Below are 25,974 nucleotides of genomic sequence, written 5' to 3' on the forward strand. Positions count from 1 at the left end.
TCCATCTTTTCACACTGAGGACAACTGAGTGACTCATATGCAACTATTACAGAAGGTTCAAACACTCACTGATGTTCCAGAAGGAAAAATGATGCATTAAGAACTGGGGGTGAAAACTTTTGAACTGAATAAAAAATACATTTTTCTTATTTTTAGTACTGCCTTTAGAAACTACAAAAGATACTTACATGTTTTTTTTAGAAGACAAAATAAGTTAAATTTACCCTGAACTTTAAATTCAAAAAGTTTTCACCCCCGGCTCTTAATGCATTGGGCTTCCTTCTGGCACATCAGTGAGCGTTTGAACCTTCTGTAATAGTTGCATATGAGCTCCTCAGTTGTCCTCAGTGTGAAAAGATAGATCTCAAAATCATACAGTCATTGTTGGAAAGGGTTCAACAAATATGCTGAAAAACCAAATAATCTGTGGGAACTGAAGGATTTTTCTAAAGAACAACAGGCAGTTTATCTGTTTAGGACAAACAAGGGACTTGTGAACAACTATCATTAAAAAAAAAAAACTGTGGATCATTCAGGTAACAAGACAGTATTAAGAATCAAGTGTATGTAAACTTTTGAACAGGGTCATATTTATAAATGTAACTGTTTTTTCTCTTGTGGAATATGTAAACATCTTTTATGTGAAATATCTTCTTCAGGTCAGTACCAAATAAAAAATAAAATGCATTTTGTATGATTCCATTTATTTGGGTAAAATAATTAACATTTTGCAGATTATGCAAAGTGTATGTAAACTTTTGACCTCAACTTTATGATTATATAATGATTTATTTTATATTATGATAAATTCTATGCTAATAAAAAAATGTTCATCTGGCATATTTCTAGCCAACGGCTGGGAAAATAATGAACAGAGAAATCAAGAGTGTTGTATTCAATCCTGCAGGTCTCAGAAAATCTTTTACGTATCTCAAGTTAGAATTTAACATTTACATATATTCAATCTACAGTTAATCTCCAGATACTTTATAGTCCTAATATATGTAGATGGATTGTAGATTAAATATATGTAAATGTCTGTGAATGTTAGATTTGTTTGGGCCTACGCCATTATTTTTCTCCACTGATGATCATAAAAATGCCAGATGAGTGAAAAAGTTATAAGACCAAAAGAGATGAATACTGAATATTGATTAAGCAAAAGAAATGGTTAAAGTTTGTTTTTAAAACCCATATAAATATAAAGGCAGCTGGAGGAGTAAAGGCTTACTCCTGTTTACTGTTTACTTATTTCATAACATATTCAGAATAAGCACTTTGTGTACCAATTTTCAGGTTTTTTTTTTACAATATTTAATTTAGTATTTTATTAGACATTTTAAAAGATGATTCTAGGACTATCCTTGGCTAAAAAATGTTCTGGTCGACCAGTAGTCGTTCATTTTAAGCATTTTAAGCATTGTTCATTTTTCATTTTAAGCATTAGCCGACTATTAGTCGCACGATTATTAATAAACGATATAAATCATAATAATGAGTCTTTAATTACTTACATAGCCTAATAAGTACTCAAATGCACGCAAACAAGCTTGCCACAGCACACTGGCAGATATAATAATTACGAATGTGTCAGGGAGAAACAGCAAGGAGACTGCATTAATGTTTTAATAATTTGATAAATAAACTAGTGCTTTCTTTGTTTTCGGCTTAAGAGACGAAGTCGGCAACACTGACTCATTCTCTCTGCAATAGTGATGCGCCTGTATGCATGTTTCATACAGATAACAAAATCTGAGTATATCTGTTTTCTATTTAAATTGGTTCATTTAAAAGTAGACATTTCACTCTCTATAGATATATTTTTAATGTCTGCATGGCAAGTATACACAGAGTTTCGAAGTGATGCGCTCAAGTTCACAGAGACAGAGATGGCAGAAAGCACATCCTGTTTGCTTTAATTATTTTACAAAAGCGCAATGTTTTGTTGTTATTCTGAGTGCACAAATATAAACATAGAGTCTGTATTAGATGTATTACTTTAATCTGTATGACCAAAAATGACAGAGTATTTTAAGAGCAAGTGACCGCACCGGCACCTCCATCTGTCACGCACTGAGAGCGCTACTGTTCAGCTTCCACACTCAGGAAATAGCGCACATTTCTATGTTAACATTAGATTAAGCTGCCATGTAAAGTTGCTACTACATACATCTTTAAGATGAAAAGCCATATTTAAGGTCAATGAATGATAGGTGAGTGTTGGACGTCCTGCCCGATGTACTATATTACTTGAGACTATTAGGGGGCAGCCCTAGATGATTCTATTCTATTTTAGTGTTTTGAAGAAAATAAAATGGAAAGGGCCTTTACGCCAATGGAACTTGACCCACTGCACCCTACTTTTTTTTAATACTGGAATACATTCGCAATGCCTATAGATCATCTGAGGTTTTGAGCAGCTGTTATGCAAGGGTGGGAATACTCACAGGACTGTTAACATATTACAGGACCTAAAGGTCACATTTCCTACAGTCTCGATCTTATTTCCCTCAATGTCTCTGCAAACAGAAATAAAAAAAATATGGTGTATTGAAAATGTTGGAAAGTGTTGGAAAAGATAAAAGACAAATCACTTCTACTTACTGATTAGCATTAGCTTATTACAAGACCGAATCATTTTACAGAATGTTTTCAAAATATAGATTTATTAAGATTTTTTTGGAAGTGTATAATTTAAAATGCTCTCTACAAGCTCTCCAACAATGGAAATAAAATAATAAATAAGCGTTTTATCATGATATTGTTGTATTCAAACTTACAGCCAATTTAATCGTGGCATCTCCAGGCAAATATCATCAAGCTTTGTGAGAGCATTGTTCAACAACACTCTGAAACACAAGCAAAAGCTTTATAAGCAAAGTAGCAGTGCAGCACATTTTGAAAACTAGAAAAAAATGTTAAGAGAGCAGCTCCTATGCATTTGTTAAATATAAGATTTACATTTGAAAGACAGAAGATGAGTCACCAAAATAGCAACAGGCTGAAACTCACAGCAGCACAAGGGAGCGCAAACCAGAGAAGGTCAAAGAGGAGATGTGATGAATGTTGTTGTTCTCCAGAATCCTTCAGGATAAAAAAAAGGAGAAGCTCATTAAAAAAAACACTGAAGCCTCACAAACTAAAGTGCTTTGTCCAATATTTGTTCAGGGGACACTAATTTATGCATAAGGGTTATGAACCATAACTCAATGGCATTCAATTAGATGTGTGATGGAAGTTCAATCACTCATGTTTCTTTAGAGCAAATCCTCAGTGACTGCTAATGACTCGCTCCTGAATATCACAGAGAAATAACATCAGTTTTGTGCTGTCTATATGGTCAGTACTCATCATTAGAGAAGGTTTACTGATTGACACATGCCACTGCAGTTATCTGATTTGAAGAAATAAAGCACTGAAAGAGAAAATCTATCTTTATTTAGCTGACATTTATAAAGCAAATGGGAAAACGACAAGAAACACTTACAGCCATTCTAGTTTGTGCAAATCCTGGAATACATCAGGAAGTAGGGTGGTGATTCGATTATAACTGAGATACCTGAGAAAATAGGATATTACTGCTGTCTGAGAGTAGCCAAAAGCATTTTAAAAGCATTTGCCCATTGAAAAAGCAAAAAGCAAACTAAAACATCAATCATTCATCGCAAGCCCATTTGTCCCTCTCAGCAAATGAGGCTGATTAAAGTTTTACCATATTTGAATGGACAATAGAAATGTCTGCTGACTCACAGTCTCGTCAGATTGTAAAGGCCTCTGAAAGCATGCGGATGCACTGCTTTAATTCGGTTGTGCTGGAGATACCTGAAATAAGTTACAGGAAGCATTAAAAAGCAGTAAAAGACAGAGAAATAACACAAAATGTTACGCTATAATTATGTTCCCAAGTAGTGGAAGTGCCTTAAACAGCGCTGCTGTTGCTTTTTTATTTATTTATTTAAAAAATATATATAAAAGCTAAAAAAAGGTACAGCAAAAACTATAATAGTGTAAAATACTGTTACAATCTTAATAAATTACATTTCAAGTTTAATAATGTTTTAAGAAATGTAAATTATTCCTGCAATAGCAGAGCTGATTTTTCTCCAGTCTTCACATGATTTTTTACTCCAGTCTTCACATGATCTTTCAGGAATCAATATAAAATTTGCTGATTTGGTGCTCAAGAAACATTTCTTATTAGTATCACTTTTAATGAAAACTGTTGTGTTGCTTAATATATTTGTGGAAACTGGGATACATTCAGGATCCTTTAGTTTCAAAGAACATCATTTATTTATTTATTTATTTTTTGTGACATTATAAAACTATAATGCCAATGATCAGCAATAGTCTATAGAAGCCCATTTTTGCCACTGAATAAGAAATTATTTTAAAAAAGGTAATTGTGACTTTTTATCTCACAATTGTGAGTTTACATCTGACAATTCTGACTTAGAAGATAGAAACTCACAATTCTTTTTTTTTTTTTTTTGGCTTTTTAACGGACAGGATAGTAGAGACGGACAAAAAAAGCACGGGGTGAAGAGATGGGAACGGGACTGGCAAAGGACCATGAGTCGGGAATCGAACTCGGGTTGCCAAAGGTGCTGTTGCACTACATGTCAGTGCGCTAACTGCTAAGTTATCAGCGCCGACAGAAACTCATAATTCTAACTTTTTTTCTCAGATATAAGAATTTAGTGCAATAAACTCTCAATTTTGAGTTATAAAGTCAAAATTGTGAGATATAAACTCGCAATTCTGACTTTTTTCTCAGAATTGCATGATATAAACAATTGTGAGTAAAAAAGTCAGAACTATGAGAAAAAAATCCTAATTCTGAGACTTCTTCCTCAGAATTGTGAGTTATTAAGTCAGAACTGAGATATAAATCTGCAGTTCTGACTTTCTTCTCAGAATTTCATGATGTAAACTTATTAAACTTAATTATAGTCAGAACTGCGAGACATAAACTGGCAAATCTGACTTATTTGCTCAGAAATGCAAGCTATTAAATAAGAACTGTAAGATAAAAACTCACAATTCTGAGAACATACCCTCTTAAAAATAAAGGTGCTTCATGATGCCATAGAAGAACCTTTTTTGTCTAAATGGTTCCATAAAGAACCTTCAACATCTGAAGAACCTTTCTGTTTCACAAAAGGTTCTTTGTGGCAAAAGAAGGTTCTTTAGATTATAAAAAGGTAGGAAAGAGGTGGTTCTTTAAAGAACCTTTGACTGAATGCTTCTTTGTGGAACCAAAAATGGTTCTTCTATGGCATCGCTGTGAAGAACCTTTCAAAGCACCTTTATTTTTAAGAGTGTCTTTTCCCCCTCAAAATTGAACTCTATAACTCACAATTGCGAGTTTGTATCTCACAATTCTGAGAAAAAGTTAGAATTGCAAGAAATAAGTCATAACTGCAAAATATAAACTCACAATTTCAAAAAATAAACTCAGAATTGCGAGATATAAACTTTTTTCACAACTGTGAGTTTATATCACATAATTCTGAGAAAAATTTATAATTGTTCATATCTCGATATTCTGACTTTATATCTCACAATTCCGAGAAAAAAAAAAGAGTCACAAATGTGAGATAAAAAGTCGAAATAATAATCTTTTTTTACATTTTTTATTCAGTGGTGGAAACGTGCTTCCATAGTAGAAAGAAAGAAAAAAGAAAACATTTTAGATGTTAAAATTTAGCTACATTTATTCTTCTTTTGAATAGTCATTCTCACCTCATCTAAACCCCACTGCACTGCCAACATTAGACTTTTTGTAGCCTTTTCATATTAATATCCAACAGCTCTGTCATTATACTTAAAAAATCCAAGGCTTACACAACTTTGAGCTCCACAAAAGATGCACTGTGGTCTCTATTCCCACATCAGTTTTTTTTCCACCATTGCCAAGATTAAGCTTGTTCGTACAATGAAGCCTCCATCTGTCATTAGATCAAGAATGGTGTTTGGGCGAGGACAAAAATATGGGTCTGATTCTGTCAGATTCAGCTGGCACTCCTGAACGAGAAACCAGACAATACTCACAACAAACGAGCATGTCAGATTAAGACATGCAAACACACTCGAAAAACTCAACAGCTGGAGAAGGAAAAACACTGAGCCATTTTTGTCAGGTTGAAAAAAAGAACACTCTCAAGTTCTTCAGTTCTTGAGTGTGTTTGGCTCAGCTCCTGTGGCGAGCACTGAATGTTTTATTCCACAGGGATTGTTTAATCTCACTCAACATCTCTATTTCACACACTTCTCACTATGGTGGCACAGTGAGGACAAGCAAACAACGTTTTGTGAACATCTGTGATAACGCCAAGGCGGCATTCATAGCATTACAGCATCTATACAGTCCAATGGCAAGGAGAGATATACTTAGTGAAGCAGAAAGGCTCTTACAGCTTTTGAAGGCTCTGATACTTCAAGAACATGTCAGCATTTAACTTCCTAAGACGGTTTCTCTGCAGGGACCTGCAGCATGAACAAAAGAGACATTTTGTTAAAAGTAATAGAATGCAAAAGCGACAGCACACTTTACAGTGGCCACATGTTTCCCATTCATTTTATCTATAAACCCATCAAACATTCTTCAATCATTTTTTTTTTTTTTTTTTTTTTTTTTAAAGGAACTCTAAAATGATAGATGCTATAATAATTATGGATTACCAGATGGCATTTCAGTATAGTGACATTAATATGACATGACCGTAGAGACAATGATATCATTATTTAAATCAGATTAAAAAAATAAGATGCGTTTTGACTGATATACTCTATATTCAGGAGGAAACACAGGAATGCATGGGAATATTTGACTTAAAGTTCTGTTTCACCTAATAAACAGAAGCTGTTTTAAAGCAATGATTTCCTTGAGACCTTAGAGAGAAGACACGCAGCGTGTCTACTTGAAATCAGAGAGTGACATTGCATTTAATACACCTTGCCACATTCTCCACATTACTGAAAGGTAGATGTGAATTTTGCTGTGGCATACTAATGAAGAGCGGAAAATCAAACAGAGCCGCAATACAGGAAATTGGAACATAATTAAGAAGCAGCTTCAGCTGATACATAAATATGCATTGCAAATCCACATATTAAACTGCTAGAAAGGTTTATATCAGCCAGTTATTATGTGAACAATAGAGATTTTCATGAGGCATTGAACAAAAATGAGAACGAAGCTTCACAGTTATGTTGTGTGGAGAATAATGTTGAAACAATTATCTTTTAATGCAATTATCTCAGTTTTCAATGCTCTAAAATCAAACGCAGAGTTAATTAAGACTCAAAATTGAATACATCAGACTTGTTTTCTGATGCAGCCTCCTCTTGTTTGTGCTCACTGATGCTTCAGAAGGAAACATGATGCATTGAGAGCCAGGGGTGTAAACTTTTGAACAGAATGAAAGTGTGTATTCACTTTTCTTATTTTGCCTAAATATCATATTTTTTTAAATTTAGTACTGCCTTTCAGAAGCTACAGAAGATACTTACATTTTTTCTTAAACGACAAAATAAGTTAAATTTACCCTGATCTTCAAATTCAGAAAGTTTTCACCCCCTGGCTCTTAATGCACAGTGTTTCTGTAATAGTGCTTCTGTAATAGTTGCATATGAGACACCCAGTTGTCCTCAGTGTGAAAAGATGGATATCGAAATCATACAGTCATTGTTGGAAAGGGTTCAAATCACATGAAAATGCTGAAAAACCAAAGAATTTGTGCAATCTGAAGGATTTTTCTGAAGAACAGCAGGCAGTTTAACTGTTCAGGACAAACAAGGGACTTATGAACAACTATCACTAAACAATAAAAAAAAAAAAGCTGTGGACCATTCAGGTAACAGCACAGTATTAAGAATCAAGTGTCTGTAAATAAATGTAACTATTATTTTTTCTCGTGGACCATATGTAAATGTCTTTTATGTGAAATATCTTATTCAGGTCAGTACTAAATAAAAAATAAATGCATTTTGTATGATCTCTCTTATTTTGATAAATTAATTAACATTTTGCAGATTCTGCAAGGTGTATGTAAACATTTGACCTCAACTGTACATGCACAACTGTTTGGAAACACAAATGTTTATTTAATCACTCTTAGAAAAAGCTGGGGTGGTATCCTAAGACACAGAAGCTGAAAGTTACATCCGGGGTCGAGTCCCAAGTCTGGCAGGGATTGAAGGTGGGGGCAGTGAATAACCAGTGCTCTCTCTACCCTCAATACCATGACTGAGGTGAGTCCCTTGAGCAAGGCACCAATCCCCCAACTGCTCCCTGGGCGCCGCAGCGATAGCAATATGGCTGCCCACTGTTCCGGGTGTGTGTTCACTACTGTGTGTGTGTGCGTGTTTGTTCACTACTCACTACTGTGTGTGTACACTTGGATGGGTTAAATGCAGAGCACAAATTCCGAGTATGGGTCACCAAACTTGGCCACATGTCACGTCCTTTCCTTCCAAAGCTCAGTAAATATTGATCACAGACACAGAGAATTACTTTGAAATTCACCAAAATGATTACTCTAAAAACTCCCACAGATCCTGTGTTTTATGTTATTTAACATCTAATTTTGACGTAACAAAGTGGTTATATCTAACTGTGTGTTGTTTACTGACTTTTTTAAATTAGTCTTCGCATGAACGCTATTTATTGTTTTTTTCAGACTGATTTGTGAATGAGGAATGCGTATGAACACAAGAGGTGGGATTTATTGAATGAACCAATCACAGCCAATCATAACCAGTCATATCCAATCATATCACGATGGAGGCATTGCCTCCTCTTGCATGACTTTCCCCCATTCATTCTCTATTACCCCCCAACAAACTCAATGCATGCTTTATGGGGTCTGTTAAAACTCAGTGGGCTCAGGGGAGGTGAGAGAGACGCAGACTCCCGCTGTACCTTTACCTGCTGGTTTTGCTTTTGGACAATGTTTCTTTAGAAAAACGAGAGATTAATACACTTTTAATGTTATATTTTGTAAAAAGCGTTGCTTTATTTTTTTACTGCAAATTTTTTTCTTATCCAATACTTAGAAAAGGCACTGCCTCCCTTGCCTCCTTGCCCCTGCTTAAAGGTACATATTAATGCTAGTACATAATAGTACCTAAACTTGACATATTAGTGTCTTTCGAAAAGGTAAAGCCACAATGACAGATTTTGGAGAGTGTATATACTCAAGATTTAGAGTAAAGCAAACTTGTCAGTTTTCCTTTACACCTCATGCAAATCCGGGAGTCTCAACAAAATGCAGCCACACTCCACACACAGGGCGTGAAACTCACATCATGGTGACGTTAATGGATACCGTGGGGACGTCTTTAAAGTGAGCACCGTCACAGTCCAGCTCCAGGTCCCTGCACTGGCATTCAGCTGGGACGGTCCCAAGCACTGCATGACAGATAAAATAGGAGACAAACCAGACAACATTACAGATAAACAACTAAATGTTCCAAAAGTAGGTTTGCATTACAATTTACTCTGTAGTAATACTTAATGCACACTCATGCTGAACTAATAAGCACTAAAGTATTTCTGTAAGCTGGTTTAAGTCAGCTTATGTTAAGGATAAGTTCTACTTAGATTTCCCAATTAGATTCATTTGAGCTCTCAAGAGAAATCGAAACTTTAAAGGTCAAGTGTATAATTCAATGTTAAAATGCTTCCTCTAAGCTTAATTGAGCCATTGGTAGACTCGTTATTCCAAAAATTCCAACCAATAGTGTAAATTTGAAGCGGGACTATTTGTTTTTTAACCAATGGCAGACAGAAATGTTACAAATACTTGAGAACAACAGGAATGTAACAAAACACATACAATATAGGAAACTTGCGTATAAGAAAAGTTTAAAATGTTTTGCCTTATGTTTCACAGAAAATCATTATATATAAGAGGGAAATATAAGAGTTTTTTAGGAAATGTTACATTTATAGCATATTCACCTATAAAAAATAAGATTTATTGTATACTGTCATTCACACATACTTCCAGCAAATAATTCAAAACAAGAAACAGCAGATTTTGCATTAAAAGTGTATTTAAGTGAAAACTGAAAAGGAACATATGTAATCTGATTGTGTCAGGAGTTGGATAGTTCAATCCTATCTGCCAGACAGAATTAAGCCACACGAGATACACCAAGTCTTTATCGCAGTTAAACAGAGCAAACCGTTGCCCTCAAATCCAGGGAATGTAAATGCCTCCGACAGACCATCTGTGGCCCAACACATTGTTCCAGCAGAGTCTTATCTGTATTAAACATTGGGGAAGGACGAGAAAGCACAAAGGCAGAACAAAAGATGCAGGGAGGCGACAGCAAGAAATAGAAATCGAACTCCGACGTTCACCAGCACGGCCCACGGTGACTAATTTGGAGAGAAGAGGAGAGAAGAGATGCAGGCAAAGCAGGAATGGTGCTATAATAAAGCTCACACTGTCTTCAGAGCAATCAACTTGTGCTTTCAGAGCTAAATTTGCTGGTAATGAGGGGATGAATACAGCAAAGTCATCACTGCCAACACGGGCTGGATTTTAATGGGTTATTCAGGCAGTTTTAGTGCGGGTTGCCTAATTCTGCTTGTAGTTCATTAATTAACAATTGTCAATGTGCTGGGGTGCATGTAGGGTACGTTTCCATCACATCAATGATAATTGAAACTTTATAATTGCTTAAGCTGTTTTGCTATGTAAATGACCTAAGCTCATTGGAAGACAATATTAGTGAAACAAAATTGTTTCTGACCAGTGAAGTGTAAATTCATGCAAGCTCATTTCCACCACACTTTGGAAAATCATAATGACATAAAAAGTCATTACTGTGACATAAAAAGTTGAAAATTACAATGTACCAACCAGAGGCTGCACTAGACTTTATCATTGTCTGTCATTTTGATGGACAGGGTCGTAAAAACTGCATCATAATCTATTATTACCCGTCATTTTAATTTTCATATTTTAATTAGAATAACACATTTAATTGCTTTTATTTTTGTTCACATTTACATTTTTAATCATTAACCTACAGGACAGACGGCCTTCAGATTTTTCTGTCACTGATAAAAAAAGTTCCGTCAATGACGGACAATTTTAGGTTAACGCGACCTCTGGTACCAACTAACAAGCATGAAAAGATGACTATATAGTAAGCCATTACTATGAGACAAAATGACATTAAAAAATCGAAGTTTGGCATAAAAATCTAAATTTTGAGTTTAAAAAATGTATATAATCATGATTATTTTGAGTCAGTCTCTTATGACTTGATGTTATTATGACTTAATGTTTTTACTTTAACTCATAATTTGAGTTATCAGTTTGTTTTATGTAATAATTTTGAGTTGTCATAATAGATTACCAAAGCATGATTTGTTTTCATTTAAGTTCATGCTGAAACAGGGAATGTTTAAACTTTGGAACAATTTCCAGAACAAAAATGTTACTGAATGTACATTCATATGGTTAAAAAACATTAAATTTCAATTGTCATATTTTGATAAATACAGTGGCCCATAAAAAGTATGTAGATATTTAAGTTATGCATAAATGTTACGACGGCATTTTAGTGCCGAGTTTAAATAAAAAATCTAAAATTACGAGATTAAAGTCATAGCATTTTGAGAATAAAGTCAAAATTACGAGAACAAGTCGAAATATTCCAAAGAATAAAATCGAAATCACGAGAAGAAAGCTGAAATGTTTCGAGAATAAAATTAAAACTAAGAGAATAAATAGTTTGATAGTTATAACGTTTTAAAGTCTTATAATAGACATATTGTTTATATTTCACTATAAAACTGACAGATCTTTAAAGTTGAGACTCAGGAATATCTTCCAGTGCTAAAATATTCTTTCAAAATATTATAACTCTAGTAATTTAGACTTTAAAATATTTTTACTTTATTCTTGAAACATTTTGACTTTATTCTCATAATTTTGACTTTATTGTCAAAATATTTCGACTTTATTCTCGTAATATTACGACTTAATTCTTGTAATATTGACATATTATGACTTTAATATCAGATTTTTTTTAATGTGGCACTAAAATGCTGTCAGAAAATGTCAATGTATTATACAGTAAAATTACATTTATTTAATAGCTTAAGAGCACTTTTCAAACAAAACATTTTAGAAAAAAAACATTGCTTTATTTTAAATTGGACAACAACACACATTTAATGTTCTATTTTATTTAAAAAAATATATAAAATATAAGGTAACTGAAATAAAATTAGTGTTTGGACATTTTTTGGTTATCAAACATGAGTGGATCATGTTCATAATGTAATGAACTCCAGCTGTGTGTTCTCTGCTAGGACACCTGTGTGAACTTAAGACTAACTGACTGATATCCATTAAAAATCACCTTGAGTTCAGCTGGTTAAAAGTCACAGCAGAAATGGTTAGACACCTATTGTTCAGTGTCATGTTTGTTTATTGGAGCTTTGCAGCGTCACAGTAATATCACACTGATTTTTCACACACCCAGGCTCCATCTAAACATGTATCTGTGATCAATACTGCCTATCACCTCAAACCGTAAACCACATAAGCCTCAAGATATGAGCTGCCTGAAACTTATGAGCGGTTCCCTTAATCTTCTTTCATTTCCTGTCCAAGTCTCAGAGTAATAAAACTTTGAAACAATCAAACAGCCTTTCATAAATGACAAAAAATAATAATTTTTAAAAAAAATTCTTAAGAAATTCATGCATGTCAGAAAACTGGAAAAGCTGTAATCATTTCAGTTCACTAGTAGGGATTTTTAATGCGATGTTTGGGAATAATCAGGTGGTTTTGTTTGCTCTCAAGTGGTCAGTTAGTAAATACAGCTGTACTGACAGCATCTGACAGAGTAAAATGTTGCTAGTCAGAGTGCGCCAGACAGAAAACAGAATATCAAAGTCGGGCATGAAAACACTCCTCATAGAAGACAAAGTGCACAATATCGGAAGTGAGTTCATGACAATCAACTGTCAGTTGCTTGTCTGAAATCAACAAAACTGAACCAGCTCAGTGAGCATACAAACACTACGGCTGTGTTATTATGTGATTTCCACATTTAGACGTGTTTTTGACAGTATTTTTTATGTCACATGACGTGCAGGAGAATAAGTAAATCAACCACACAATTTTCATTTGTTCCCTCAGGTTTACTAAATCTTGTGTATGACTTACTAATTCATTTCCTCGGTTTAAGTAACTCGTGCGTACTAAATAATTATTCGTGATTTCATTTTCAGTAAATTGTGTGCACAAAATAATAATTTGTTTTACTTCCTATCCGCATTCTCATAAACCTGTTGTCGCTGTTATGTTATGGACAGAGATGCTTTAATTGGGTCTTATTTTGAGTTGAGAATGAGTTATAGAAACAACAGTCTTCTCAAAAGCCTTTCTGCATTGCATGGAATCATTTTAACTCTTTTCCTGCCAAAAACATCATTTTCTGTAGTTTATGAGACAACACTTCTCTGTCAAACACAGAATTTTCTGGGTTTCAATGCTTTTAGTGTTAAACGCTAGGGACGCTATTACTCATCTCCTGAATGATTCCAGAATCTCCCGATCAAAAACACAGGTGTGGTAGATGCAGAAACAAGCGATCTCATATGTACACAGATGTGTTTTAAAAATAATGCGATCATTAACAATAAACAGCATACAGTCGAGGTCAAAAGTTTATGTACACCTTGCAGAATCTGCAAAATGTTAATTATTTTACCAAAATAAGAGGGATCATACAAAACGCATGATATTTTTAATAAGATATTTCACATGAAAGATGTTTACATATAGTCCACAAGAAAAAAATAATAGTTGAATTTATAAAAATGACCCTGTTCAAAAGTTCACACATGCTTGATTCTTAATACTGTGTTGTTACTGAATGATCCACAGCTGTGTGTGTGTGTGTGTGTGTGTGTGTTTTTTTCTTTAGGTGTGTGTGTGTGTGTGTGCGTAGTGATAGTTGTTCATGAGTCCCTTGTTTGTCCTGAACAATTAAACTGCCTGCTGTTCTTCAGAAGTATACTTCAGGTTCCATAAATTTATTGGGTTTTTTTTTTTTTGTTTGTTTCTTTGTTTTTTTAGCATTTTTGCTAAACAATGACTTTCCAACAATGACTGTTTAGCCACCTTTCCACTGTCGGGCCGAATGGTTTTTACTCTCCGTGTCCCTCTCTGGTGGCATGCATATCCCCTCAGCATTTGTTGGTATACCTGTCATCGCCTTCTGTTTATTTTATTTTAAGAGTTGTGTCCTTTTTTCTGTTATTTAAAGGATAAGTCCACTTCCAAAACAAAGATTCACATATAATGTACTCACCCCCTTGTCATCCAAGATGTTCATGTCTTTCTTTGTTCAGTCGTAAAGAAATTATGTTTTTTTTAAAGAAAACATTTCTGCATTTTTCTCCATGACTGGACTGGTATGGTGCCCAGATTTTGAACTTCCAAAATGCAGTTTAACAACAAACAATCCCAGCCGAGGAAGAAGGGTCTTAGGGTCTTAGCGAAACGATCTGTTATTTTCATTAAAAAAAACACAATTTAAATTCTTTTTAAATTTCAAACGCTCATATTGCCTTTCTCTCCCTGAACTCTGTGTATTCTGACTCAAGACAGTTAGGGTATGTAAAAAAACTATTTTTTACCCTCAACTTCAAAAATAATTTCAAAATCATCCTACATCGCTGCAGAAGTACCGACCCAGTCTTTGCAAAGTGATCAAACACCCTCAACAAAAAAGGTAAAACAGCAATATAAGATGATTTTGAAGTTGAGGGAGAACATGAGATGGGAGTTTTTCAACATATCCTAACTGTCATGGAACAAAAACAGTCCAGGCAGAGTAAGACAAGACGAGCGCTTGGCATTAAAAAGTATATAAACTGTATTATTTTTATTAAAATAACCGATCGTTACGCTAGATAAGACCCTTCTTTCTTGGCTGGGATCATTTGAATCCGCATTTAAACTGCATTTTGGAAGTTCAAAATCAGGACACCATATCAGTCCATTATATGGAGAAAAATCCTGAAATGTTTTCCTCAAAAAACATAATTTCTTTACGACTGAAGTAAAAAAAGACATTAACATCTTGGATGACAAGGGGGTGAGTATATTATATGTGAATCTTTGTTTTGGAAGTGGACTTCTCCTTCAACAAAGTAAATATCAGAAAAAAAGTCCCAAAAACAGAAAAATCTGATCATCGTCCATATCGCTGTTTACATTACACTTGCATTACCAAGGCAATGACTGATGCATTTGTATTACATTCCAAAGGGCTCCGTTATCAGCACCACAGTGGAAAATTAAACCGTATATGTGCTGACTGGCGTGCTGAATATCTTATTCAGGTCAGTACTAAATAAGAAATAACATGCATCATCATTTTCATTTCATTTTGTATGATCCATTTTGCAGATTCTGAAAGGTGTGTGTACTTTTGACTTCAAATGTATAAACGAAAACTGCCTAATGTTACAGAGTGAAATGTCAATCCAGGAAGTGGTACAGGACTGTGAAGAGTTGGGAGTGTTGACAGAAACAATCTACTGCATCTTTGCTTTGATCATCAAACTCAATATGACAACAAAATGCAATTTTCAGCTTATTGCTCAAAATGTTTTTTTTTTTTGTTTTTTTTTTTTTAATTAAACGTACCTACATTCAAGTGTTAGAGCTAGATTTTTTTTTTTAAGTAGAGGCTCTGTTCTGTTTATGAGAATTAAGACAGGAAGGAGAACAAATTATTATTTTGTGCGCACAACTTAAAACTAGGGCACAAATTATTATACTGAGCGCATGATTTAATTAAAACAAGGGCCACAAATTAGTAAATCGCGTCTCATAGCTCCTCTCCCAAAATCACAAACATGCTATGACACAGACCTTCAAAAATCTGGCATTTAAAGGAACAGTTTTTAATTTAAATATTTTACAAATATTTTAAAAATGATATTTATTCCTGTGATGCAAAGCAAAATTTTCTGCAGTCATTACCCCAGTCTTCTGTGTCACATAATCATTCAGAAATAATTCTAATATGCTTATTTACTGTTTTAAAAACATTTCATATTATCATCAATGTTAAAAACAGCTGTTTTTGATCAATTTAATCTTATTGCTTAACTTACTTTGAACATCAAAAAGTGATCATTATTTTTGATAATAAAAAGGCCACACATCTTGGGACTCGGTTAAACGCTATTAGTATTACGTGTTTATTTTGTGAATGCCAATAATTATGTCAGACTGAAAAAGTCTTGTGAATTTATTACTCTATCTGTCCATTTCTCACTGTTGTTTCAGCTGTGGAATAACAAAATACAGCTGCCAAATGTACACATACTGCGATTCTAAATGAAACATGCAAAATATGCCCTTAAGATATTCCCTACAAGGTTCAAATTCTCCAAATTGCTGCAGAAACGTAAAAATGAGAGCATACTCACAGCAGGCGTTTGACTTGGTTCCAAGGTTATTACTGGGGATGCCAAAATAGTTATCAAAGAGATGTGGCCAACCATTATTGTCTCCTAGAAAAAAAAAAACAAGAAGTAAAAGGTTACTGAATCAAACACATGATGCTTGTCATTGCTAACAAAGCTGTTTGCTGTGGCACAGATGTTCACAGGTGTGACAGAGAACACACTGATAACACAGCGAAGCCCACAATAAGAAATTCAAATGGCTAAGAATCATTTCGCAGGGTCTTTGGTTTAACAAATGTGCCTCCACTCATTCTCTCAGGAGATGTTGCATAATACATAATGCATTTGGGTTTGTTCTTTTTTAAGAATCACGTTAACCTACTCAGCAACCCCTGTCAATCATCCTGACACTGCTTGCCAACTACAAAAGTCGTGGAGGAAATGAAGCAGGTGGCATGCAAATAGGTGTGACTTTCGTGCCGTTTCCTGTCTCCTGACACTTCACACTTAACATCTCAAACAAATTAAACTCAACCTTCCAGCTTACTCAATACCCCTTCATCAATCACTGTCAGGATGATCTCGTTCATATTTGTGGGCATTCAAATGCAAAGCGTTCATGTAGAATATCGCTCAAAAGTTTAAGGTCAGTAAGAGTTTTCTTTAATAGTTTAAAAGAAATAATAGTTAAATAGTTAATAGTCTTTTAATAGTAAAAAGAAATGAATACTTGGGAATTAAATTTTCAGAATTAAATTGTTTAAAAAACAATTAAAAAATAACAGTAAAGACTTTTATTTAAATTAACCCCACCGAACATTACAATTTATATTTTTATATTGCAATAATTTCACATTCAATCCTTAAATTAATGCAGAAACAACATAAAGAAAGTATATTTCTGATATTTCTTTAATGATTTTTTTTATGACTGAAGGCAAGTATCACTGATACCAGCTGATGTCTCTATTATTATTTCCTGTTTAACCATTGACTATAGCCATTCAACATTACAGTATAATTGAGAGCTTTCAATTTAACATTTATTAGAATTTAAGTGAACTTAAAATAATCTTCACATAAACCCATTATAATAAAACAATCTCTACCTATGCCCTTCATCAAGTTCAAGTTAAATTTTATTTTCTGTATAGCGCCAGATCAAAACAAAAATCATTTAAGGTTACCTTTCCTATAGAACAGGTCTATACCTTGTTCTTTTATTAAGCAAACTAAATGGTCTTGTGTTATTTATCTTATTTACGCGACGGCATGTCAAATCTGTCTCTACATGAACGCGCGTCTACAATTTCTCGGCGAAAACGCGGACGGGATCGCGGAGTCCATTCATAAAAACGGAATTTACTCTATAGCGCGGAATGCCACGGAATTCGTCAATTTTTGGATGAATTTATCAAAATTGGGTCTGTCACTTAATTCGAATCGCGATATGGACTATATGTCTGTGGAAGGTTAAAACGGAAAAAGACGGTTTATAAATCCTGCATGTTCCGTTTGGCTCTGTATGTATGAATGGCGGAAACACAGTTTGTTTACTAGACAAATACTGACGCACACGTGAGGTGATTTTCGGCCTCTGCGTCTCATTATATGACGAAATGAACACATGAACTTTATCTCCACAGCTGCTGTGAGAGTCACTTCATGTGAATGTGAACTAGCATCATATCATACTGTATAAACACAGAAACTTCACGGCAACCTGTCAAAATAAAAGTACAGATTAACGTGTAACAGAAATATATTACTCTTGTATTACTTTTGTGCAGTATAATGTACATCTTATCATGTTTATATTTCTGGCCAATTTAAATAAAACAAATGATAAAAATAAATATTACATCCAGATTAACCAATTGAGAAATTGTAATTGTAGTTAATTGTAGAAAAAAATGTACAATTATTATTAAAGCTTTTTTAACAGTATATTCACACACATCTTCTTCCATGTATTGATTTTAACAGTAAACCTCTGTTTTTTTAAATTATTTTCATTTGATTAAAGTAGTAGAATTAAATGTTTAATTACTCTTTTTTTCACTGAAATAACTGTTTTTGTTATTATACAGAGAGTAACGTTACCGAAAAAAAAAAATCCCGTTGGGTACCGGCAGCCCTGCCTCATCCATCAACCTCCCCACCCCAAAGCTGTGAACCTAGGGGAAACACTGTGAAGCGGATCTGACACTGCTTTAAATGTGACTCTTAAATAATAAAACACTTACATGCACAGTTTTAAGTCGGCTTTAGTCGCCTTTTTTTGTAACTTCATGACTTAACCGACGACAGCTTACTCGTAGTTTCATTTGGGTTTGAATATGATACAGCGCTTTATTACAGCATTATCCCACTAAACATTGGACGTCGGATAGACGTGCAGATCATGTCTATATTGGGTCCGTCGGTCCATGACCAATTATGGACATCTATTCGACGTCCAAACTAGGTCCACTATTTGGACGTCCAACCATGACCCAACTTGGACGTCATTTTGACGTTCAACATTTGACCTAATCTGGCTTATTTTTTTTGGACGTCATTTGGACGTCTATGGCAGTTGTGATATACACACTGGACGTCGGATAGACGTGCAGATCATGTCTATATTGGGTCCGTCGGTCCGACCAATTCTGAACATCTATTCGACGTCCAAACTAGGTCCACTATTTGGACGTCTATCCATTACCCAACTTGGACGTCATTTTGACGTTCAACATTTGATCTGGGTTTTTTTGGACGTCATTTGGACGTCTATGGCAGTTGCAGTAAATGTGTTTTACAAAATAGAGCCTATCAACATGATTATATATATGAATACAGATTATTTATAAACAAACAAGATTTATTATCTGTATTACTATTTATTTATTTGGTAGCCCATATGTTTTTTTTTTTTGTTTGTTTGTTTTTTTTTACATTTTCCTGTTTTCCTTTAACAGTTTTTATTTTATTTAAAGTAGCCTATAATCAAGTTATTTATTTTTTTATTTTATATTGTAATATATATATATATATATATATATATATATATATATATATATATATATATATATTACTTATATTTATATGAATTTATATATTTTATATTAAAAAAAATCATGGTAGCCTAGCCTATCCACCTTATTCCTATCTTAAAAAGAACCAACAGCTGCAAAAAGTCAAGGACAGACAGCTCTCTATCAAGCTAGGCAACAATATAAGTTCTTTGATCAAGGAGGATTTCAACCAGGCAAAAACCAGTCAGCATCACTCTGATTGGCTGAAACGAGCACATCATCATAAACGCCACTCTGATTGGCCGAGGCAAGACGAGGCATTTGGCGGCTTGGCGCGAGTCAGAGCTGTAGTGTTCTGGACGGCACAGGTCTTCAGATCACTGGTGAACCCGTTTCCTAGAAATTGAAGCTAAGTTCGGTCAGCATTTATTTCAATGGCCATGTGTACGTATAGTCTTTGGCGTTATTGTCTTACAATAAAGCTGCGAATGGTCAAGGGTCACAGCATGCATTTTTTCGTCTTACATTAGCTTGTTACTTGTGCTAGCTACGGGGTTTACAGATAATGCAAGGTTGGTTGATGTTACCGTCTCTTAGTCACTTTAATCGTTCATGAAATTAACATTATACGTTTTATTGTAAACAGCAGGTGATAAGCATACAAAGGTGTAATGCATTTCCAGTTCAAACTGCTGAGCCAAACAAAGGTACAGGAAAATGAATACATGATACAGAAAACATGTCATCCACCCTCTTGAAACATAGGACTACATAGAAGTTGTATAAAAATGACGTGTTAAGTCAAAATTTTATGTTGAAAAGATGTCCACAAACGACCACTTTTGGACTATAAATAGCCCTTACATGGAGGTCCCACCGACGTCAACATTAGACGTGCGGTAGATGTCGAAAAAAGACGTCGCCTGGCGTTACAAAACAACCCCATCAATGGACGGAAATTGGACGTCCAAAAATGACATGGAAAAGACGTCACTACGAAGTCACATTGCACAGTGGGATGGAGGTCCCACCGACGTCAACATTAGACGTGCGGTAGACGTCGAAAAAAGACGTCGTCTGGCGTTACAAAACAACCCCATCAATGGACGGAAATTGGACGTCCAGAAATGACATGGAAAAGACGTCATTACGACGTCACATTGCGCAGTGGGATGCTATGTTCACACTTAGCGTCTTTTTTCAAACTGCCAGCGTCTGTTTTACATTATAATCCAATGGAACAAACCGTGTTTTCAAAAAAGTCCTGAGCGCTTTTTTAAACGCCACCGCCGGCGTCTTTTTCTGCAGCTCAGAGCGTCTTTTCAAGTTGAAAAAAGTTCAACTTTTCTGAAAGAAACGCCCTACGTCAAGCGCCTTTTTGACAGCTGACCAATGACAAGCCAGTAGCCAGGACTGACGTTTCCATAACAACAAGAACAGCAAGAAAAATGGAGACGGTGCCGGTAGATAGACTTTTATTTTGTTGTTGTGAATCGACATTCTCCTCCCCGTTAACTTCAAAAACCGACGCGTCGGTTTTAAGTTAACATGCTTCGGGCGTCCCTTTTTCCAGTCTGGGCTCGCAGATCCTCCCCGCTCCCGGCCAAACCTAACCTCGCCCCTGCTTTAATTGCGTTAAATATTTTTAACCCGTTAAAAAAATTATCATGGTTTCCACAAAATTTAGCAGCACTAAAAAAAAACCTAACAAACAACAAAAACACCAAATCTGCATATTAGAATGATTTCTTAAGTTTCTGAAATTTCAGCATTGCCATTACAGGTACAAATTACATTTTAAAATATATTCAAATATATTAAAATATAAAACACATGTTGGTAACACTTTACTTTATACTAAATGCATTATAATAGTTTTTAATACATGAATTATGCATTTAATGTACCTTATAATGCATTGTGTAATCTCATGAATAATTATAATCATAGTTATAATACACTGTACCACTTATCTTATTCATTGTTACATCTTCAGAAAGTATAATGCATTAAAACATGACAATGACAAAAAAGCCTTCAAATATTATAATGCATTCTAACTTTGGTTATAATTATTTATGAAAAGATAATGCATTACACCCCACACTATGAATATCATTTTTATGCATTATATCTAAAGGGTTTAACTTAAAATTATCCAAAATTTTAACATGAGTGAAAGAATGAGTGCTAGAACAAGATTTTATATAATATCTATAATTACTACTGAGACTGGAATACTAATGTAGTACTAATGACATGATGAAACCATAACAAATCCAACTCACATGCTGAAAGAAGCTGTAACGCATACCGTACCTTACCGTACCATACCTATACAATATAATGATGTTAAGGGTAGAATCGTGCCGGGTTCTTCATGCCAAACATGTCCAGTGGTTCAACGAAAAGCACGTTCTCAGCCTGGCCATCATATTAATAATCCAGCTGCCTCACTCAACATCGACCTCACAGCCCAAATGGTCAACACGAGGGGATCCTGACCTGCTAACAAGACCTGCCAAAGGCCAAGGGAGCCACACTGTCCTTCTACATTTAATTAAACACACTGAGTGCTGGGAATAAGTTTAGCAAAAACAAAAATAAATAAATCATCATTCAGTCATGTGCCCTACTGCACTGCAAACACAGAAAAATGCATCAGATTTTTTTTTTGCAAAGTGGTTGCGTTGTACAGTATATGGTTGTTTCTTTACTAATGAACACTTTTTGTGCAATGTAAAGGTCACATTTGGAAACTTTTTACTGTCTTCATTATTTATGCTACTTTTCGCATAGACTTCATCCTTGTCCCACTCACACTTTCAGGCAATGAAACTAAGTAACGTTATGTAAAATAATTCAATAAATTAGCACAATAATATCATGCATCGGCGATCTCACAGGCTAAGGATAGGACCCAACACTACTGTAGAGTATTATTTACTCACCCTCCATGCATCCTAGGTGTATATGACTTCCTTCTTTCAAATGAATGCAATCGGAGTTATATTAAAAATTATCCTGGCACTCCCAAGCCTTAGACAGATAGACGGGTGTTTCTCTTCAGTAGTCCAAAACAAGTCAATAAAGTGCATCCATAATAAAAAAGTGCCTAACATGGCTCTTGGGGAGGTCAATAAAGGCCTCCTGTAGCGAATCAATGCGTTTTTGTAAAAAAAAAATCCACATTTAAAAAACATAAGAATCACTTTAATCTAGCTTGCGCTGACTGCTTTGGTAAGTGGTGTAGAAGGACGGAAACACCGTCTAAACTGTTCACCAATCGCAACGCAGTGGGAGAGCTAACCAATCACAACACATTTGTGCTTTTCGGAAGGCGGGCCTTCATTAAACCTGGAACAAATAGAGCCATTTGTGCCAGGCTGGGGAGAAAAGTATTGTAATAATGTAAATTATGTGAAAAATAATGCATTTTTCGATCCACCAAGCATGACAGTATGTTCTAGTACACCCACAAAACAAAATCAAGACTTTGTAAAACAGCATAATAGGACCACTTTATTACCACATTATTAATTAATAGCTGCAAAGTTTACTTTTAAACTTTTTATTAATTAAAGAATCCTAAAAAAAAGTATCACAGGTTCCAAAAAAATAAGTAGAACAACTGTTTCCAACATAGATAATAAATTAGCATATTAGAATGATTTCTGAACGATCATATGACACTTAAGACTGGAGTAATGATGCTGAAAATTCAGCTTTGCATCATAGAAATTATAGTTAAAAGTATATTAAAATGCAAAACTGTTATTTTAAACTGTAATAATATTTCACAGTATTACAGTTTGTTCTGTATTTTTGATCATATAAATTCAGCATTGATGAGCAGTAAAGATTCCTTTAAAAAAAAAAGAAAAGAAAAATCTTATAGATTCCAAACTTTTGATCAGCAGTGTATGTTAATAAAACTGAAATCAGCCTGATGAAGAAAACTAATTTTCTAAAAATGATTCAGCTCAGTCATTCTAACTCAGCCGGGCTCTTTCTGTTCCATTTGAATATTAACTTTAGCCAAGTTCAACCAAGAGAATGTCTTCTGGGGTCATTACTAATAAACATATTTCATTTGACTTAGTGTTTAAGGATAAAGGAAATGACTTCTGTGATGCTGAAACATCAACCCTTCGCTTGCATAGCTCATTATCCATCAATTTTCTATGGCGTTCCTTTCGTGTCATGCAGGTAATTGATTATGCATGGGTGAAATGCAAATGTTAATTAAACATCTAAGCTGTACTACAAAGACCTCAAACAGTCTTTGCAGTAAATAAACTTTTCTAAGAAGGTGAGCATATGTCAGACAGCCGATATTTAGTTCGACACTATTTTGGATGACTTTTTTATACTGTATATACCTATCATATATTACAACAACACATATGTCTACATCATACCACAATTTCTATATAGTGATGTTCATAGTAAATCAATCTCTCATTTAAAGTGAAATGCCAAAATGGCAGGCTGATGACTTTCATAAACTATAATGGGGAAAAATGGATACCGCTCAAACATTCATAAAAAACAACGGCACCTAGCAGACTTATAAAAAATAAAAAATACAGATATATTCAAACATAGTCACCAGGACAAAAAAGTAGGTCATATTTAAATGGAATAAACTCTTGAGTGGCATCTCAATAAATATTCTCAATTAATTATTGTTCTCATTTAGCCATTATCTTGATTGCAAACAGGCTACAAAAGGATATTGCGCATATTGGTAGTCTGAAAACGTTTCAGTCTTATCTAGACACCCTAGAAAAATGATCTGCCTTCAATTAAGGTTTAGTCATGTATTCTGCAAAAACAAACATGTATTCTATTCCCCTTTGGATTGTCTTCCTGTCAATGAAATTCAAGGAACTTAAAACGCATTTCCTATTAGAATAATAAACCTCTTGTCGATCCAAACATGTACGCTGCTATTTTTCACTGAAGAGCTCAAAGGGAAAGTATTTGATAGATATGGAATCATCTGGAACATTATGATGGAGAATAGTTATAGAAATGTTCGTGCTTTCAGAGAAGAATTCTGGTCTTTTTCAAATGGGGGCAAGGTACTATGAAAAACCTTGGTGACCTCCATTACCACTAGATGAATTTAGGTTCTCCTTTAACACTATACTACACACAACACCAGCGAACAGAATTGCAATAGGTTTAAATCCACCATTGACAGGTAACGTTGCTATTTGTGTCCCACTAAGGCTCTGGCAGGTAATTTCTTCCCCATCTCGCCTTATGTCACAATTACAGCAGCTCAAATTCTTGGTTATATTGAGCAGCACCGAGGCAGCCATTAGTAAAGACACCATATAATCTTTACTTACATGAAAAGGGAGAAAACTCATCTGAACCTTTGACCTCTGCATTGATTTTACATGCACAAGACTGAACAGTTTTATCACTCTGTTGTGTTTTGACTGAGAGTTTACCCCATTAAACATAATAATACCCAATTTATGCTAAGGGTATTTTTACCACTAATACTGTACACTAATACAGTTTTTTAATAAGAGAACAGTAGCAATTTTGTGGATTGGGTTATAACATGTTACCATCTAACAAAATGTCATTGACAGCATGTTAAAAACTGTAATGAAGATGCTTAAGATTTTGCAAAACTATGCAGCAGTTTCATTTTTTTTTTTAATCTAAGCATCACCGCACTGCATTCTCTATGCGTCATTGCTGGTCTTTTCAAGCTCTGCAAGGGAAATATAAAATGACAAGGAAGATTCAGTGCTAAGATAATATCTCCTCCCTGTGTAGCATTAAGATTAATGGTCTTGTTTATGCAGCTGGTCCATGACAAATTGAACAAAATTATTACAAAAAAAATACAGGTAATGACCACGGAAATGACGCTGCATCCTAGGTAATGAAGAAACAATTAAAATAATCAAATCCTTACAAATGAATAGTAATAGCAATCTATGGGTACTATCAAGAAGGTTTTGGAACAACATGAGGGTGAGTAAATGATGGCTAATGGTTTAAAAAAAATTCAGGGGTGATAAAATCTCTCACAGAAGAAGACATATACATACATAAATACATACATATACATAAATACTGCATATATGTGACCCTGGACCACAAAGCCAGTCGTAAGTAGCACGGGTATATTTGTAGCAGTAGCCAACAAAAAATTGTATGGGTCAAAATGGTAGATTTTTCTTTTATGCCAAAAATCATTAGGATATTAAGTAAAGATCATGTTCCATAAAGATAATTTGTAAATTTCCTACCGTAAATATATCAAAACTTAATTTTTGATTATAAATATTGTAACGCCACGCCAGCAGAGGGAGCCCTCACCCACTGACTGACTGTTGCTGCTCCCTCTGCTGCTTCGTTTGTTACTTCCTGTTTGGTGGCCATAAAAGGAGGCCATTTTCAAACAGGAAGCTGTGAAGTATTGTTTTGCTCTTGTGGACTCTACCAAGCGGTTTTCCCTGT

General features: G+C 34.6%; 1 protein-coding gene across 2 annotated transcripts in view; it reads right to left on the reverse strand.

Moving 5' to 3' along the window:
• The window catches only part of rxfp1 (relaxin family peptide receptor 1), a 70,047-nt gene that overhangs the window by 21,321 nt on the left and 22,752 nt on the right, over nt 1-25,974 (reverse strand). For both annotated transcript variants that reach the window (XM_051128272.1, XM_051128273.1), the window contains exons 3-10: nt 16,487-16,570; nt 9,310-9,415; nt 6,418-6,489; nt 3,751-3,822; nt 3,488-3,559; nt 3,013-3,084; nt 2,781-2,849; nt 2,448-2,519 (exon numbers count right to left, since the gene is read on the reverse strand). In XM_051128272.1, coding sequence (XP_050984229.1) covers nt 2,448-2,519; nt 2,781-2,849; nt 3,013-3,084; nt 3,488-3,559; nt 3,751-3,822; nt 6,418-6,489; nt 9,310-9,415; nt 16,487-16,570 — 619 coding nt within the window. The remainder of the gene's footprint in view (nt 1-2,447; nt 2,520-2,780; nt 2,850-3,012; nt 3,085-3,487; nt 3,560-3,750; nt 3,823-6,417; nt 6,490-9,309; nt 9,416-16,486; nt 16,571-25,974) is intronic.

Source organism: Labeo rohita, chromosome 14, assembly GCF_022985175.1.
Source record: "Labeo rohita strain BAU-BD-2019 chromosome 14, IGBB_LRoh.1.0, whole genome shotgun sequence".
Classification (NCBI taxonomy): domain Eukaryota; kingdom Metazoa; phylum Chordata; class Actinopteri; order Cypriniformes; family Cyprinidae; genus Labeo; species Labeo rohita.